The following is a 16,023-nucleotide window of genomic DNA, read 5'->3' on the forward strand; positions in this document are numbered from 1 at the left end:
ATTAAACAACAAACTAATGAACAACCAATGGATCACTGATGAAATTAAAGGAGAAATCAAAAACTATCTGGAAACAAACGAAAATGAAAATATGCCACACCAAACCATGTGGGATGCAGCAAAAGCGGTCCTGAGAGGGAAAGTCATAGTGATACAAGCCCACCTTAACAGACAAGAAAAAGCCCAAATAAGCAACCTTAAATTACACCTAACAGAACTAGAAAAAGAACAAACAAAGCCCAAAGTCAGCAGGAGAGAAATAATAAAAATCAGAGCAGAAATAAATGAAATTGAGACCAAAAAAACAGTAGAAAGGATTAATGAAACAGAGTTGGCTGTTTGAGAAGATAAAAACAGAGAAAAGGCTCAAGTAAATAAAATTAGAAATGAAAGAGGAGAAATTACAACGGATACCATGGAAATACAGAAGATTATAAGAGAATACCATGAGAAATTATATGCCAACAAATTGGACAATCTAGAAGAAAGGGATAAATTCTTAGACTCATACAACCTCCCAAAACTGAACCAAGAAGAAATGGAGAATCTGAATAGACCAATCACAAGTAAAGAGACTGAAATAGTAATCAAAAACCTCCCAAAAAATAAAAGTCCAGGACCCAGATGGCTTCTCCAGTGACTTTTACCAAACATTCAAAGAAAATTTAATACCCATCCTTCTCAAACTATTCCAAAAAATAGAGGAAGATGGAACACTTCCTAAACCATTCTACAAGGCCAACATCACCCTGATGTTGGCCAGGCAGACAAAGACAACACAAAGAAGGAAAATTACAGGCCAATATTGCTGATGAACATAGATGCAAAAATCCTCAACAAAATATTGGCAAACCAAATACAGCAATACATTAAAAAGATCATACACCATGATCAAGTGGGATTTATACCAGGGACGCAGGGATGGTTCAACATCCGCAAATCAATCAACGTGACACACCACATCAACAAAACAAAGAACAAAAACCACATGGTCATCTCAATAGACGCAGAGAAGGCATTTGACAAGATACAACATCCATTTATGACAAAAACTCTCAACAAAATGGGTATAGAAGGAAAGTACCTCAACATAATAAAGGCTATTTATGACAAACCCACAGCCAACATCACACTCAACGGGGAAAGACTGAAAGCCATTCTTCTGAGAATAGGAACGAGGCAGGACTGCCCACCCTCACCACTCCTATTCAACATAGTACTGGAGGTTTTGGCCAGAGCAATTAGGCAAGAAAAAGGAATAAAAGGAATCCAAATAGGCAAAGAAGAAGTGAAACTCTCACTATTTGCAGATGACATGATTTTATATATAGGAAACCCTAAAGAATCTGTTGGAAAACTATTAGAAATAATCAACAACTACAGCAAAGTCGCAGGGTCCAAAATCAATCTACAAAACTCAGTTGCATTTCTGTATGCTAATAACGAACTAACAGAAAGAGAGCTCAAAAAGATAATACCATTTACAACTGCATCAAACAGAATAAAACATCTAGGAATAAACCTTACCAAGGAGGTGAAAGACCTATACAAGGAAAACTACAAGACATTATTGAGAGAAATCAATGATGACATAAAGAAATGGAAAGACATCCCATGCACATGGATTGGAAGAATAAACATAGTTAAAATGTCTATATTACCTAAAGCAATCTACAGATTCAATGCAATCCCAATCAGAATGCCAATGACATTCTTCATGGAAATAGGAAAAAGAATACTAAAATTCATATGGGGCAACAAAAGACCCTGAATAGCTAAAGCAATCCTAAGAAAAAAGAACAAAGCAGGAGGCAGCACAATCCCTGATTTCAAAACATACTACAAAGCAATAGTAATCAAAACAGCATGGTACTGGTACAAAAACAGACACACAGATCAATGGAACAGAATTGAAAGCCCAGAAATAAAACCACACATATACGAACAGCTAATTTTCGACAAAGGAGCTAAGGACATACAATGGAGAAAGGAAAGTCTCTTCAATAAATGGTGTTGGGAAAACTGGACAGCCACATGCAAAAGAACGAAAAGTGGACCATCTGCTATCGCCATTCACAAAAATTAACTCAAAATGGATCAAAGACCTGAAGGTGAGACCTGAAACTATAAAACTCATAGAAGAAAATATAGGCAACACACTATTTGACACTGGTCATAAAGGAATCTTTTCAGATGACATGCCTACTCAGACTAGGGAAACTAAACAAAAAATAAACAAGTGGGACTTTGTCAGATTAAAGAGCTTCTACAAGACAAACGAAACCAGAATCCAGATGAACAGACAACCCACCAGCTGGGAGAGAATATTTGCAAAACATACATCTGACAAAGGGTTGATCTCCATGATATATAAAGAACTAACACAACTGAACAACAAAAAAACAAACAACCCAATCAAAAATGGGCAGAGGAAATGAACAGACACTTCTCCAAAGAAGATATACAGATGGCCAATAGGCACATGAAAAGATGTTCAACATCACTAATCATCAGGTAAATGCAAATCAAAACAACACTAAGATATCACCTCACACCTGTTAGAATGGCTATAATCACCAAGACAAAAAACAACAAATGTTCGAGAGGATGTGGAGAAACAGGAACCCTCATACACAGCTGGTGGGAATGCAAACTGGTGCAGCCTCTATGGAAAATGGTACGGAGATTGCTCAAATAATTAAAAATAGAGATGCCCTATGATCCAGCCATCCCACTACTGGGAATCTATCCAACGAACCTGAAATCAACAATCCAAAGAGGCTTATGCACCCCTATGCTCATTGCAGCATTGTTCACTATAGCCAAGAAGTGGAAGCAACCTAAGTGTCCCTCGACTGACAAATGGATCAAGAAAATGTGGTATATATATACAATGGAATACTACTCAGCCATAAAAAAAGACAAAATCGTTCCATTTGCAACAACATGGATGGGCCTGGAGGGTATTATGTTAAGTGAAGTAAGCCAGAAGGAGAAAGACAAACACTGCATGATATCACTCATATGTGGAATATAAACCAACACATGGACAGAGAAAACTGTATTGTGGTTACCAGGGGAAGTGGGGGTGTGGGGTGGGCACAAGGGGTGAAGGGAGACATATATATGGTGATGGACAAACAAAAATGTACAATGCAAAATTTTACAATGTTAAAAACTATTAAAACGTCATTAAAAAAACTCCAAAAAGGGGCTGGCCCGGTGGCGCAAGCGGTTAAGTGTGCGCGCTCCGCTGCGGCGGCCCGGGGTTCGCTGGTTCGGATCCCGGGCGCGCACCGACGCACTGCTTGGTAAGCCATGCTGTGGCGGCGTCCCATATAAAGTGGAGGAAGATAGGCACCGATGTTAGCCCAGGGCCATCTTCCTCAGCAAAAAAAGAGGAGGATTGGCGGATGTTAGCTCAGGGCTGATCTCCTCACAAAAAAAAAAAAAAAAAAACAACTCCAAAAAACAAAACCTATTCTGTAAGATACTCTAATGGTAGAAACATGTCATTATACATTTGTCCAAACCCAAAGAAGGTGCACCACTAAGTGAACCCTAATATAAACTATGACTTTGGGTGACAATGATGTGTCACTGTAGTTTCTTCAATTCTAACAAATGAACCACTCTGGCAGGGGATTTTTTTTATTGTTTTTGTTTTTGTGTGTAAGGAAGATTAGCGCTGAGCTAACATCTGCTGCCATTCCTCCTTTTTTTACTGAGGAAGATTGGCCCTGGGCTAACATCCAGGCCCACCTTCCTCTACTTTATATGGGACGCCACCACAGCATAGCTTGACAAGTAGTGTGTTGGTCCACGCCCAGGATCCAAACCTATGAACCCCGGGCCGCCGAAGCAGAGTGCGCAAACTTAACCATTATGGCAGGAGATGCTGATACTGCAGGAGGCTGTGGAGCAGGGAATACGTGGGAACCCTCTACACTTTCCACAAGGTTTCTCAGATCCTTTAATGTACACAAAGAATCTTCAAGAAAAAGATACAATATTTTTCCAAATTTATTTCACTATATAACCATTTGTGCAAAGAGCATCTCTAGGGATTCGTTTTTCAAGGAACACACCCTGGGAAAACAGAGGTTGACAGCCTACCCAATCATTCTCTCACATCACTCAAATAAAAGGCTTTTCTAACTTGTCCAAAAACAAAAAAAGTGTTCAATATTCAATCCTGAGAAGTCAACACCACTTTACATTTGTAAATGATACAATATATACATTACATATATAATTATATGTTGTTTAATGAGTTTATTTTTTTTTAATGCTTTTATGTTCACTAACTGATTTGGTTCAAATTCCTTAGCTAGGGACTAAGAAGGAATTCAAAGCTTAGGCAATAACATCAGTGTTACTGGTAAAGGGAATTTAAGCAATAAGTGGGGTGGCGGGCTAGGGGTAGAGCTGGAAAGTACTGTACAGATAAACTTCTAAGGCACCTTAAAATCCTAAGAATTTTTTATTCTGAGATATGATTATATCTAAAGGATGCTAAGCTTCTCAAGGAAAAAGTTGAAGTGAAGCATGACATCATGGAAGCATAGTTAAAACTACAGGAGATTCTAGAGATTATCTAGTCAAATGTTTTTACCAAGCTTGTTTATTGTGTTATGCATGTTCTCTCCTTCATGATAGGAACTCAGCTACTTTCCTCTGCTCCCACCCAACTCCTCTTCCTCACTTACGGGGATATTCTGGTTCACAATTTAACTTTGGGTTATGAATCATGAATCTACCTACTCCACTTACCTCATTTTACAGAGAAGGAAACAGTCAAGCGTTAGGTGACAAGACTAAGCAGTGATGGGAATGAGCAATAAAAGAAAGGGTTGCTCTTCAGAGGACTGACCTGGTGGCTAGCCTGAACAGGTCATCCACGGTGTCAGGGTGATTCTGGAGCCCATTCTGCTGTTCTAGGAGCTGAAAGGTGGGGATGCACAGTGCCTAAAACAGAAGTGATTTTAAATCAAATGCTTGTATATAAATGCCACAGCATTCAGACGTACTAAATATTACAACAAACACAAGGGAACAGAGGGGAAGCACAGACAGGAAAAGAAGAGACTGAGAATCAGAATCAGATCAAGAAAAGGAAGACAGAAATCTTTCTCAGCTGACAGTTTTCACATATGAAGTCCACATTTCAGAAAGGGTTGAGGGTATATATTTTAGTTGATGAAACTGGATAAACATCATCTCAAAGTGTTAGCAGTTTCTGGAAGTAAAGACGGTGCTTGTATCCTAGATATGGTCTAGTCCTCTAAGGGACTAGATGAAGTTTTAATAATAATAATAATAATAGTAATAATAATGAAATATCAATTTTAAAAGAAAAGACATCTTGGGAAAAGGAGCATCATAATTTAACTCCCTAATATATTTTCCCCCATGACTAGAAGCGGAAAAAAGCAGTATATCAAGAGCTTTTCCAATACCTACTATTTACCTTAAGACCATCCCTGCTAAGTAAACTAGTTTATTGGCTGTTCCAGGCAAGAAATCAAAAACAGAAGCACTCTTGAGTTTACAGATGCTTTATTTTAAACCCATTTGCCCACCTCCCCACCCCAGAAAAACCCTATCTCTGGAAAGCATACATTAGGCAGTATATCTAGAATGATCATCACATTCGTGTGGTCAGTCTCTCTGTCATTCTCCCAAGCACGCCTGTCCAGAAAACAACTAGGAAGCTTCTATCTCTATTATTGGGAAATCAACACATCTGGGGGGGCGGGGGGGTTGAGGTGGGTGCACGGGATGACGACACATAAAGCTACAGATTTAAAGACATCGTGAAGAACACATTGCCAGACCTTTAGACCTTCCAACCCGGACGCATCTATACTCCCCAAAGAAAACATACCTGGAGCATGTCTAGTAGTCCCTGCCGACAGCCCTCTTCCATGCCGTACTCATCCACAAGGATACTGCCAAGGTACAGGAAACAGGAATGCTGATGTATATGGTACACATTCACCATCTGCCAAGGGTAAAACCAGTTAGTTCAATTCTTTACCCCTCAAAAAGTATCAACTAGTTCAATTCTTTACCTCTCAAAAAGTATCAACTTAGGAAGCTGTCTTGGAGGAAGAAATTCATAGATAGATTGGTTTCTTTTCTTTAAGACAACATAGTAAAGCTTTTTGGCAATATTTTTCGAAATATAGGGCTCAATTCCCCTATAATTTTCAAGTACTCTATTTAGAGTTCTTTCAAGCTTTTGATCTTTATCTTCCCAAAACAATGTTCTAAGAGAGTTGTATAATACTTCAAGTTGGAAGCCATTAAAGAGCTATTATCATGCATGGCTTGTGTAATATTTGCAAACTCTAGCACAGTATACTTAAATTTTCCAACACCTGAAAGCTGCTCTTGTTTGCATCAAGACAACTTTTTTTTTTAAATAGCATATATAGCCATAGCAGGGACAAAAATATCAAATGTCCTCATCTTAGAGGAGACTGCAAAAGCACTGTTTAAATTTTCACTTGTTCCTAAACCCCACTATTTAATCTTTTAAGTAAAAAAAGAGTGTTTCTAATCAAGATATTTGGATCTCAAAAGAATAAAAATTTTAACATAATATACATATTTAAATTAAATGATTTGTTCATGATTTTTACTGTACTATCCTCCCAAAATTAAGAGGCATCTGTACATTCACCTATTTTAAATGCCATCACAAAACACATATATTGATCTTATTACATAAATTCAACTCTATAAGCTTGGCAGGGGCTGAAGGATAGAGTGACTCGTATCAGCATATACCATGGAATGAACATGAGATGGGAGCTATGAATCTGTTCAGCGCTGTATATATGAATCTGTTCATTGCTGTATACTCAAAACTGTATGTTCCACTTAATGAATGATTAATTCAGGGATTGGCAAACTTTTTCTTTTTATTTTTTTTGTGAGGAAGATCAGACCTGAGCTAACATCCATGCCAATCCTCCTCTTTTTGCTGAGGAAGACTGGCCCTGAGCTAACATCTGTGCCTATCTTCCTCCACTTGATGTGGGACACCACCACAGCATGGCCTGACAAGCGGTGTGTCAGTGTACGCCTGGGATCCAAACCCAGGCCGCCAGCAGTGGAGCACACGCACTTAACCGCTACGCCACGGGACCGGCCCTGGCAAACTTTTTCTTAAAGGGCCACAACGTAAAAATTTTAGGCTTTGCTGGCCATACAATCTTCTGATTACTCAATTTTGCCATGTAGCACATAAATGGCCAATAGGTAATATTTAAATGAATAAGCATGGCTAGCTCTCAGTAACTTATTTGCCAAAACAGATGGCAGGCCTATTGGCTGTAGTTTGCTGACTTCTGATTGATGAGATTTTTAAAAATAGTTTTCATTTTAGTCACATGTACTGACTTTAGAACACATTTCCTAAAGTGTACCACCCTACTATATTGGGTTAGTCACATACTTAATTAGCAGGAATTAAAAAACAATATTGAGTGACATAAGCATCATGGCGGAGTGAGCTTTCCCTGTAGACTCTCCCCTCCAAGATACAACAGAAAGGACACTCAAACACCAACAGAGGACATTCATACAACACAAAAGACCCACACAGCCATACTCTGAAGGCAGAGGTGCTGGATCCCCCAGAGGAAGTGGAAGGAGGTAAGGAGAACTCCTCTCTTTACCGAACGTCTACGACCCTGGGACTGGGTCCATGTGGCTCTGAGAGAGAGAGGGGTGAGGGGCAAAACTGTCACTCTCCAAGTTCTCTCACATCCTGTGTGAAAGTCCCATATGGAAGGGACTGAACTGTTGCAGGGGGGCCTGCATCAACCTAGCACCCCAGGAGAGCAGATAGCAAGGGAAGCATGAGAAGCCGCCGGGATCGTACAGACAAAAGCAAGAGCCCCTCCCCTCCAAAGCCACGTGGCTCTGGGGTTGGGGGAGGGGGGCCCTCTGTGGGAAAACCATCGCTCTCCAAGCTCTCACACAACCTGTTGGAAATTCCCATACAGAGGGGACTGAAATGTTGCAGGGGTGCCTTCATCAAGCTAGCACCCAAGGAGAGCAGATAGCAAGGGAAACACAAGAAAACCCTGGGATTGGGCAGGCGAAAGAAAGAGCCCCTCCCACCAGCCTGGTGCCCCAGCACAACTGGTCAGCCAGAGCACCCACGGATTGCAGCAGGCTCAGAATACACAGCCCTTGACACCCATCTAGTGGCAGCAGATGGACACCACGACCAGATATTTTCAGCATGAGGAAAAATAAGCCCACGGCTGAAGCAGTATGCAAAAGTATATTAAATCTCCAGACCAGAAGGAAAATGACAAGCACCCAGAAATCAATCCTGAAGGCAAAGAAATGTATAATCTAAATGATAGAGAATTCAATATAACTATCATAAAAAAGCTCAACTAATTACAAGAAAACACAGATAGGCAATTCAACGAAATCAGGAACTTCTTCACAAAAGAGATGGAACCTACAAAGAAAAACCAATCAGAAATGTTGAAGATGAAAAACACAACAGAGGAGATAAAGAAAAATCTGTATTCTTTAAAGAATAGAGCTGACAATACGGAGGAAAGAATTAGCAATAATGAGGATAGGAATGCAGAAATGCTCCAGATGGAGGACAGAGAACTAAAACTAAAAAGCAATGAAGAAATTCTCCAAGAAATATTCAACTCAATTCGGAAATGCAACGGAAGGATTATAGGTATTCCAGAGGGAGATGAAAGGAAAAAAGGAGCAGAGAGGTTGTTAAAACAAATAATAGCTGAGAACTTCCCAAACCTGGGGAAGGAGCTGGAAATACAAGTGAATGAAGTCAACAGATCACCTAAATATATCAACATAAAAAGACCCTCTCCAAGGCATATAGTAGTAAAGCTGGCAAAAGTCAATGACAAAGAAAAGATACTAAGGGTAGCAAGACCAAAAAAAGGTAACGTACAAAGGAATCCCAATCAGGCTCTCAGCCGATTTCTAGGCAGAAACTCTATAGGCTAGGAGAGAGTGGAACGATATATTCAAAATTCTGAAAGACAAAACTTGCAGCCAAGAATACTCTATCCAGCAAAAAATATCCTTGAGAAGTGGAGAAATAATAAATATCCCAGATAAACAAAAGCTAAGGGAGTTCATTGCCACAAGACCTCGGCTACAAGAAATGCTCAAGAATGCCCTCATGGGGCCGGCCCTGTGGCTTAGTGGTTAAGTGCGTGCACTCCACTGCTGGCGGCCCAGGTTCAGATCCCAGGCGTGCACCGACGCACCGCTTCTCCAGCCATGCTGAGGCCACATCCCACATACAGCAACTAGAAGGATGTGCAACTATGACATACAACTATCTACTGGGGCTTTGGGGGAAAAATAAATAAATAAAATTATAAAAAAAAAAAGAATGCCCTCATGCCTAAAAAAAAAAAAAAAAAAAAAAAAACCGGATACAAAGCTTTGAGCAAGGAGAAAAATAGGTAGACAAAATCAGAAAAATTGTAGCTGTCTATCAGAATAGGTTAACAAACACTTAATTATAACATCAATGATTAAGGGAAGGAAAACACCAAAAATAAATATAACCTCATCACTTTAAACACAAACTCACAACACAAGATGGAATAAATTGTGACAATAATAACTTAGAAGGGGAAGAGGAAAGTGATGGAATCGAGTTAGTCTAAGGAAATAAGAGGCCATCAGAAAATGGACTATCTCATCTACAAGATTTTTTTTTATATAAACCTCATGGTAATCACTAAACAAATAAACAGAACAGAGGCACATATGACAAAGAAAGAGAAAGCTAAGAAAACCATCATACAGAACTACCAAACCAAACTGTTAGTCTGAAACACAAAGGAGGAGAAACAAAGGAAATCCAAAAGAACCAGAAAATAAGCGATAAAACAGCAACATGAAGCCCTCTCATATCAATAATCACTCTAAATGTAAATGGATTGAATTCTCTAATCAAAAGACACAGGGTGGCATGATGGATTAAAAAACAAGATCCAACAGTATGCTGCCTCCAGGAAACACATCTCGGCTCTAAAGACAAACCCAGACTCAGAGTGAAAGGATGGAAGATAATACTCCAAGCTAATGGCAAACAAAAGAAAGCAGGTGTTGCCATAAGTGTACCAGACAAAGTAGACTTCAAGATAAAACAGGTAATGAGAGACAAAGAAGGCCAATATATAACGATAAAAGGGACACTCCACCAAGAAGACATATCACTTACAGGAGCACCAAAGTACATAACGCAACTATTAAACCTAAAAGGAGAATATTAACAACAACACAACAATAGTAGGGGATCTTAACACCCTACTTACATCAATGGATAGATCATCCAGACAGAAAGTCAATAAGGAAATAGTAGACTTAAATGAAAAACTAGACAAATGGACTTCAGAGATACATATACAGCATAGCATCCAAACAAAGCAGATTACACATTCTTCTCAAGCGTGTATGGAACAGTCTCAAGAATAGACCACATGTTGGGAAACAAGGCAAGCCTGTATAATTTTAAGAAGATGGAAATCATAATAAGCATCTTTTCCGACCATAATGCTACGAAACTGGAAATCAACTACAAGAAAAAAAATGGGAAAGTGACAAAGATCTGGAGACTAAACAACATGCTACCAAACAAGGAATGGATCACTGAAGAAATTAAATGAGAAATCAAAAAATATCTAGAGACAAATGAAAATGAAAATATACCATACCAACTCATATGGGATGCAGCTAAAGCGGTCCTAAGAGGGAAACTCATAGCAATACAGGCCCAACTTAACAAACAAGAAAAATCCTAAAAAAGCAACCTTAAACTACACCTAATGCAATTAGAAAAAGAAGAAAAAACAAAGTCCAAAGTCAGCAGAAGGAGGGAAATAATAAAAACTAGAGCAGAAATAAACAAAATTGAAACCAAAAAAAAAAAAACAGTAGAAAAGATCAATGAAACAAAGAGCTGGTTCTTTGAGAAGATAAACAAAATTGACAAACCTTTAGCCAGACTCACTAAGAAAAAAAGAGAAAGCTCAAATAAATAAAATTAGAAATTAAAGAGGAGAAATTACAATGGACACCACAGAAATACAAAGGATTATAAGAGAAAACTATGAAAAACTATATGGAAACAAATTGGATAATCTAGAAGAAATAGATAAATTCTTAGACTCATACAACCTCCCAAAATTTAATCAAGAAGAAACAGAGAATCTGAACAGACCAATTACAAAGTAAAGAGATTGAAACAGTAATCAAAAACCCCCCAAAAAACAAAAGTCCAGGGGTTGGCCCTGTGGTGTAGCGGTTAAGTGCGCGCGCTCTGCTGCTGGTAGCCCAAGTTCAGATCCTGGGTGCGCACCGATGCACCGCTTGTCCGGCAATGCTGTGGCAGTGTCCCATATAAAAATAAAAAAGGGGAGGAAGATGGGCACAGATGTTAGCCCAGGGCCAGTCTTCCTCAGCAAAAAGAGGAGGATCGGCATGGATGTTAGCTCAGGGCTGATCTTCTTCACAAGAAAAAAAAAAAGTCCAGGATCAGATGGCTTCTCTGGAGAATTCTACCAAACATTCAGAGAAGATTCAATACCTATCCTTCTCCAACTATTCCAAAAAAAAAGAGGAAGACGGAACACTCAATACCTATCCTTCTCGAACTATTCCAAAAAACAGAGGAAGACGGAACACTTCTTAACATATTCTATGAGGCCAACGCCACCCTGATACCCAAGCCAGACAAGGACAATACAAAGAAGGAAAATTACAGGCCAATATTGCTGATGAACATAGATGCAAAAATCCTCAACAAAATACTGGCAAACTGAATACAGCAATACATTAAAAGGATCATACACCATGATCAGGTGGGATTTATACCAGGGACACAGGGATGGTTCAACATCTGCAAATCAATCAATGTGATATACCACATTAACAAAACGAGGCATAAAAACCACATGATTATCTCAATAGATGCAGAGAAGGCATGTAACAAGATACAACATCCATTTACGATAAAAACTCTCAATAAAATGGGTATAGAAGGAAAGTACCTTGACATAACAAAGGCCACATATCACAAACCTACAGCCAACATCATACTTAATGGGCAAAAACTGAAAGCCAGTTCTCTGAGAACAGGAACAAGACAAGGGTGCCCACTCTCGCCACTCTTATTCAACATAGTACTAGAGGTTCTGGCCAGAGCAATTAGGCAAGAAAAAGGAATAAAAGGAATCCAAATAGGCAATGAAGAAGTGAAACTCTCAGTGTTTGCACACAACATTATTTTATATATAGAAAACCCTAAAAAATCCATTGGAAAACTATTAGAAATAATCAACAACTACAGCAAAGTTGCAGCGTACAAAATCAACTTACAAAAATCAGTTGCATTTCTATACTCTAATAATGAACTAACAGAAAGAGAACTCATGACAATCCCATCTACAATCGCAACAAAAAGAATAAAATATCTAGGAATATATTTAATCAAGGAGGTGAAAGACCTATACAATGAAAACTATAAGACATTATTGAAAGAAATCGATGACGACACAAAGAAATGGAAAGACATCCCATGCACATGGATCGGAAGAATGACATAGTTAAAATGTCCATACCACCTAAAGCAATCTACAGATTCAGTGCAGTCTCAATCAGTATCCCAATAACATTCCTCACGGAGCAGAACAAAGAATACTAAAATTCACATGGGGCAACGAAAGACCCCGAACAGCCAAAGCAATCCTGAGAAAAAAGAACAAAGCTGGAGGCATCACAATCCCTGACTTCAAAATATACTACAAAGCAACAGTAATTAAAACAGCATGGTACTGGTACAAAAACAGACACACAGATCAATGGAACAGAATTGAAAGCCCAGAAATAAAACCACACATCTACAGATAGCTAATCTTCGACAAAGGAGCTAAGGACATACAATGGAGAAAGGAAAGTCTCTTCAATAAATGGTGCTGGGAAAACTGGACAGCCACATGCAAAAGAATGAAAGTAGACCATCTTCTTTCACCCTACACAAAAATTAACTCAAAATGGACCAAAGACTTGAAGGTAAGACCTGAAACTATAAAACTCATAGAAGAAAATATAGGCAGTACACTCTTTGACATCAGTCTTAGGGGGATCTTTTCAAATTCCATGTCCACAAGGATAAGGGAAACAAAAGAAAAAATAAACGAATGGGACTTCATCAGACTAAGCAGCTTCTGCAAGGCAAATGAAACCAGAATCAAAATGAAAAGATAAGCCACTAGCTGGAAGAAAGTATTTGCAAAGCATATATCCAACAAGGGGTTAATCTCCATGATAGACAAAGAACTCATGCAACTGAACAACAAAAAAACAAACAACCCAATCAAAAAATGGGCAGAGGAAATGAACACACCTTCTCCACAGAAGACATACAGATGGCCAATAGGCACATGAAAAGATGTTCAACATCACTAATCATCAGGGAAATGCAAATCAAAACAACACTAAGATATCACCTTACACACGTGAGAATGGCTATAATCACCAAGGCAAAAAATAACAAACGTTGGAGAGGTTGTGGAGAAAATGGACCCTCATTCACTGCTGGTGGGAATGCAAACTGGTGTGGCCTCTATGGAAAACAGTATGGAGAATGCTCAAAAAATTAAAAGTAGAAATACCCAGTAGTGGGATACCTGGATCATCAGGTATCTATCTAAAGAACCTGAAATCAACAATCCAAAGAGGCTTATGCACCCCTGTGTTCACTGCAGCATTATTCACTATAGCCAAGAAGTGGGAGCAACCTAAGCGTCTCTTAACTGATGATTGTATAAACAATACGTGGTAATATATACAATGGAATACTATTTAGCCATAAAAAGACAAAATCGTCCCATTTGCAACAATATGGATGGAACTGGAGGGTATTATGTTAAGTGAAATAAGCCAGAAAGAGAAAGACAAACAGTGCATGATTTCACTCATATGTGGAAGATAAACCAACACACAGACAGATAGAACTATTTGGTGGTTACCAGGGGCTAGAGGGGTTGTAGGTGGGCACAAGGGGTGGAGGGATGCACTTACATGATGACTGATAAACAATAATGTACAACAAAAATTTCACAATTAAAAAAAAAAACAACAATATCAAAGTCATGAGGGTATCTTCCAACAGCAAAAGGGCATTAAATCATGTTATATTGGACCCAGAACATACTGCACTGAAGGGGACCATTGACCAGAGGTAGACACAGCCTAAATGGAGACATAAACTGTTGTACTCAGGGTATAGTGAATGTAGAAAATCACTAAAAATTAAAATTCTGTTAAAATATTTACCTGTGTAACTTTAATCAAATCTATGATCTAAGGAGGCAAGGTCATGCAAGTGCCAACACACACTGCACCAGCATGACCCTGACTGAGAGTGAGTGCTTCCTTAAGAGTGAGGCACCCAGGGTGCAGAATTTAAGGGGATGCAGAGTCACTGTGAGGGTCAGCCCCTCACTGTGTTTGCCTCCTTAAAATCTGCACCGTGGGTGCCCTGTCCAGGTGAAGAAAGGCCACTTCAGGTTGGGTGGGTGTGGTCTAGCCTGAAGTCCTGCAGTAGTTTTCCTCACTGGATGGGTACCTCAGCACATGGGTGCAAAATGTAAGAAGGTACTTGCTCAGTGTCCTGCAAGGGCAGGACAGGCACTTTGCCTTGCCTCCCTCAATTTTGTGCCCATGGCACCTCACTTGCCTCAATCTAGTTCTGGCCCTGCTATAGGGTTAACATCAACACAAATTACTTAGTGAACTAAGTCACTAGTCATAGGCATCTCATACAGAGTAACTCTAGATGTGAATATGGTCTTAGAGAACCTCATACACTGAGTCACACCATCATAATTACGTATCAGTCTTGGTGATTAAAAGAGTCAAATTTATTTCATGACAAATAAGAGATTTATGAGAACAACTAACTATGGTCAAGATAGAAGAAAATCCCTTTGGGCCAAGAAATAGCCCAGTTTGACTTGCCACGTTTTTAAAAAGGAAATTAACATAAAAAGGTTTAGTATTGAGTATAAAAGAGCTCAGCATTAAAGTCATTCTCTTTTCCTAATTTCACACTGGAATGTATTGCTATTTACACTATCACTATACAGAATAGATTATAGGCTGTCTCCCTTATAGACAATATACCTACTACAGGCACCACTTATTTCTTTCAAATATTTTTTAGTTTGTATTTAATGAATACAAAAGCATTTCATTTCATCAGCAGAGTTTTTGTTCTAAAGGCTCCTATTTCAAATTCTGTACACTTCATATTTTCTCTCTCATGGTGAACTTACCTGTGTGACTAGCGGCTGCAGCAGGGCTGCAGATCCTTTCCCCACACAGCGAACAGCAAAGCGGAGGCACCTGCAACAACGCTCTACAATCCGATTATCAGCCCGGTGCTTATTTAGAGTCTCAGATAAAACTGGCCATATCTGAGTCAAAAGTGAAAGAACACAAGAAAGCAAATAATGAACAACTAAGAGCTTAAAAAATGCTCCAAGTTGTTAACATTTGATTTGGCTTTTAAATAATTTGGAAAAAGCTTTCTCTATAGGAACACACATGGCCTGATTCTGGCCAGTGGGTGTGTGTATATGTGCAGAGATTCAATACACTATCCATCACTAAAACACAACCACTTCTTAAAAGAAGCACTGTGACTCTTTAGAACAGGAAGAGGAGCATGTCTAACTTTACTAAAAGACAAAGACATACATTTTCCTAAACTTTGGACTTCCTGATTTAAGATGGAAAGAACTAGTATGAGTTATAGAGGAAGAGATGTTTCAAGACTGTTCCAAGAAGTTGGGAGACCTCGAACAAAAGGACTAGAGTTAAGGAAATGACATTATTTGATACCGTTGAACACTTAAGGATATTTGGTGTTTCCCCCCTGAAGTCTGAAAAGTACTTTTCAAAACATACCTTTTGATCCTCACATTACCC

General features: G+C 39.0%; 1 protein-coding gene across 3 annotated transcripts in view; it reads right to left on the reverse strand.

Annotated features, from left to right (window-relative positions):
* The window catches only part of TNPO3 (transportin 3), a 93,808-nt gene that overhangs the window by 19,638 nt on the left and 58,147 nt on the right, over positions 1–16,023 (reverse strand). For all 3 annotated transcript variants that reach the window (XM_058529662.1, XM_058529656.1, XM_058529668.1), the window contains 3 exons: positions 15,369–15,509; positions 5,888–6,004; positions 4,874–4,968 (listed from right to left, as the gene is read on the reverse strand). In XM_058529662.1, coding sequence (XP_058385645.1) covers positions 4,874–4,968; positions 5,888–6,004; positions 15,369–15,509 — 353 coding nt within the window. The remainder of the gene's footprint in view (positions 1–4,873; positions 4,969–5,887; positions 6,005–15,368; positions 15,510–16,023) is intronic.

Source organism: Diceros bicornis, chromosome 3 (genome assembly GCF_020826845.1).
Source record: "Diceros bicornis minor isolate mBicDic1 chromosome 3, mDicBic1.mat.cur, whole genome shotgun sequence".
In the NCBI taxonomy this organism is placed as follows: domain Eukaryota; kingdom Metazoa; phylum Chordata; class Mammalia; order Perissodactyla; family Rhinocerotidae; genus Diceros; species Diceros bicornis.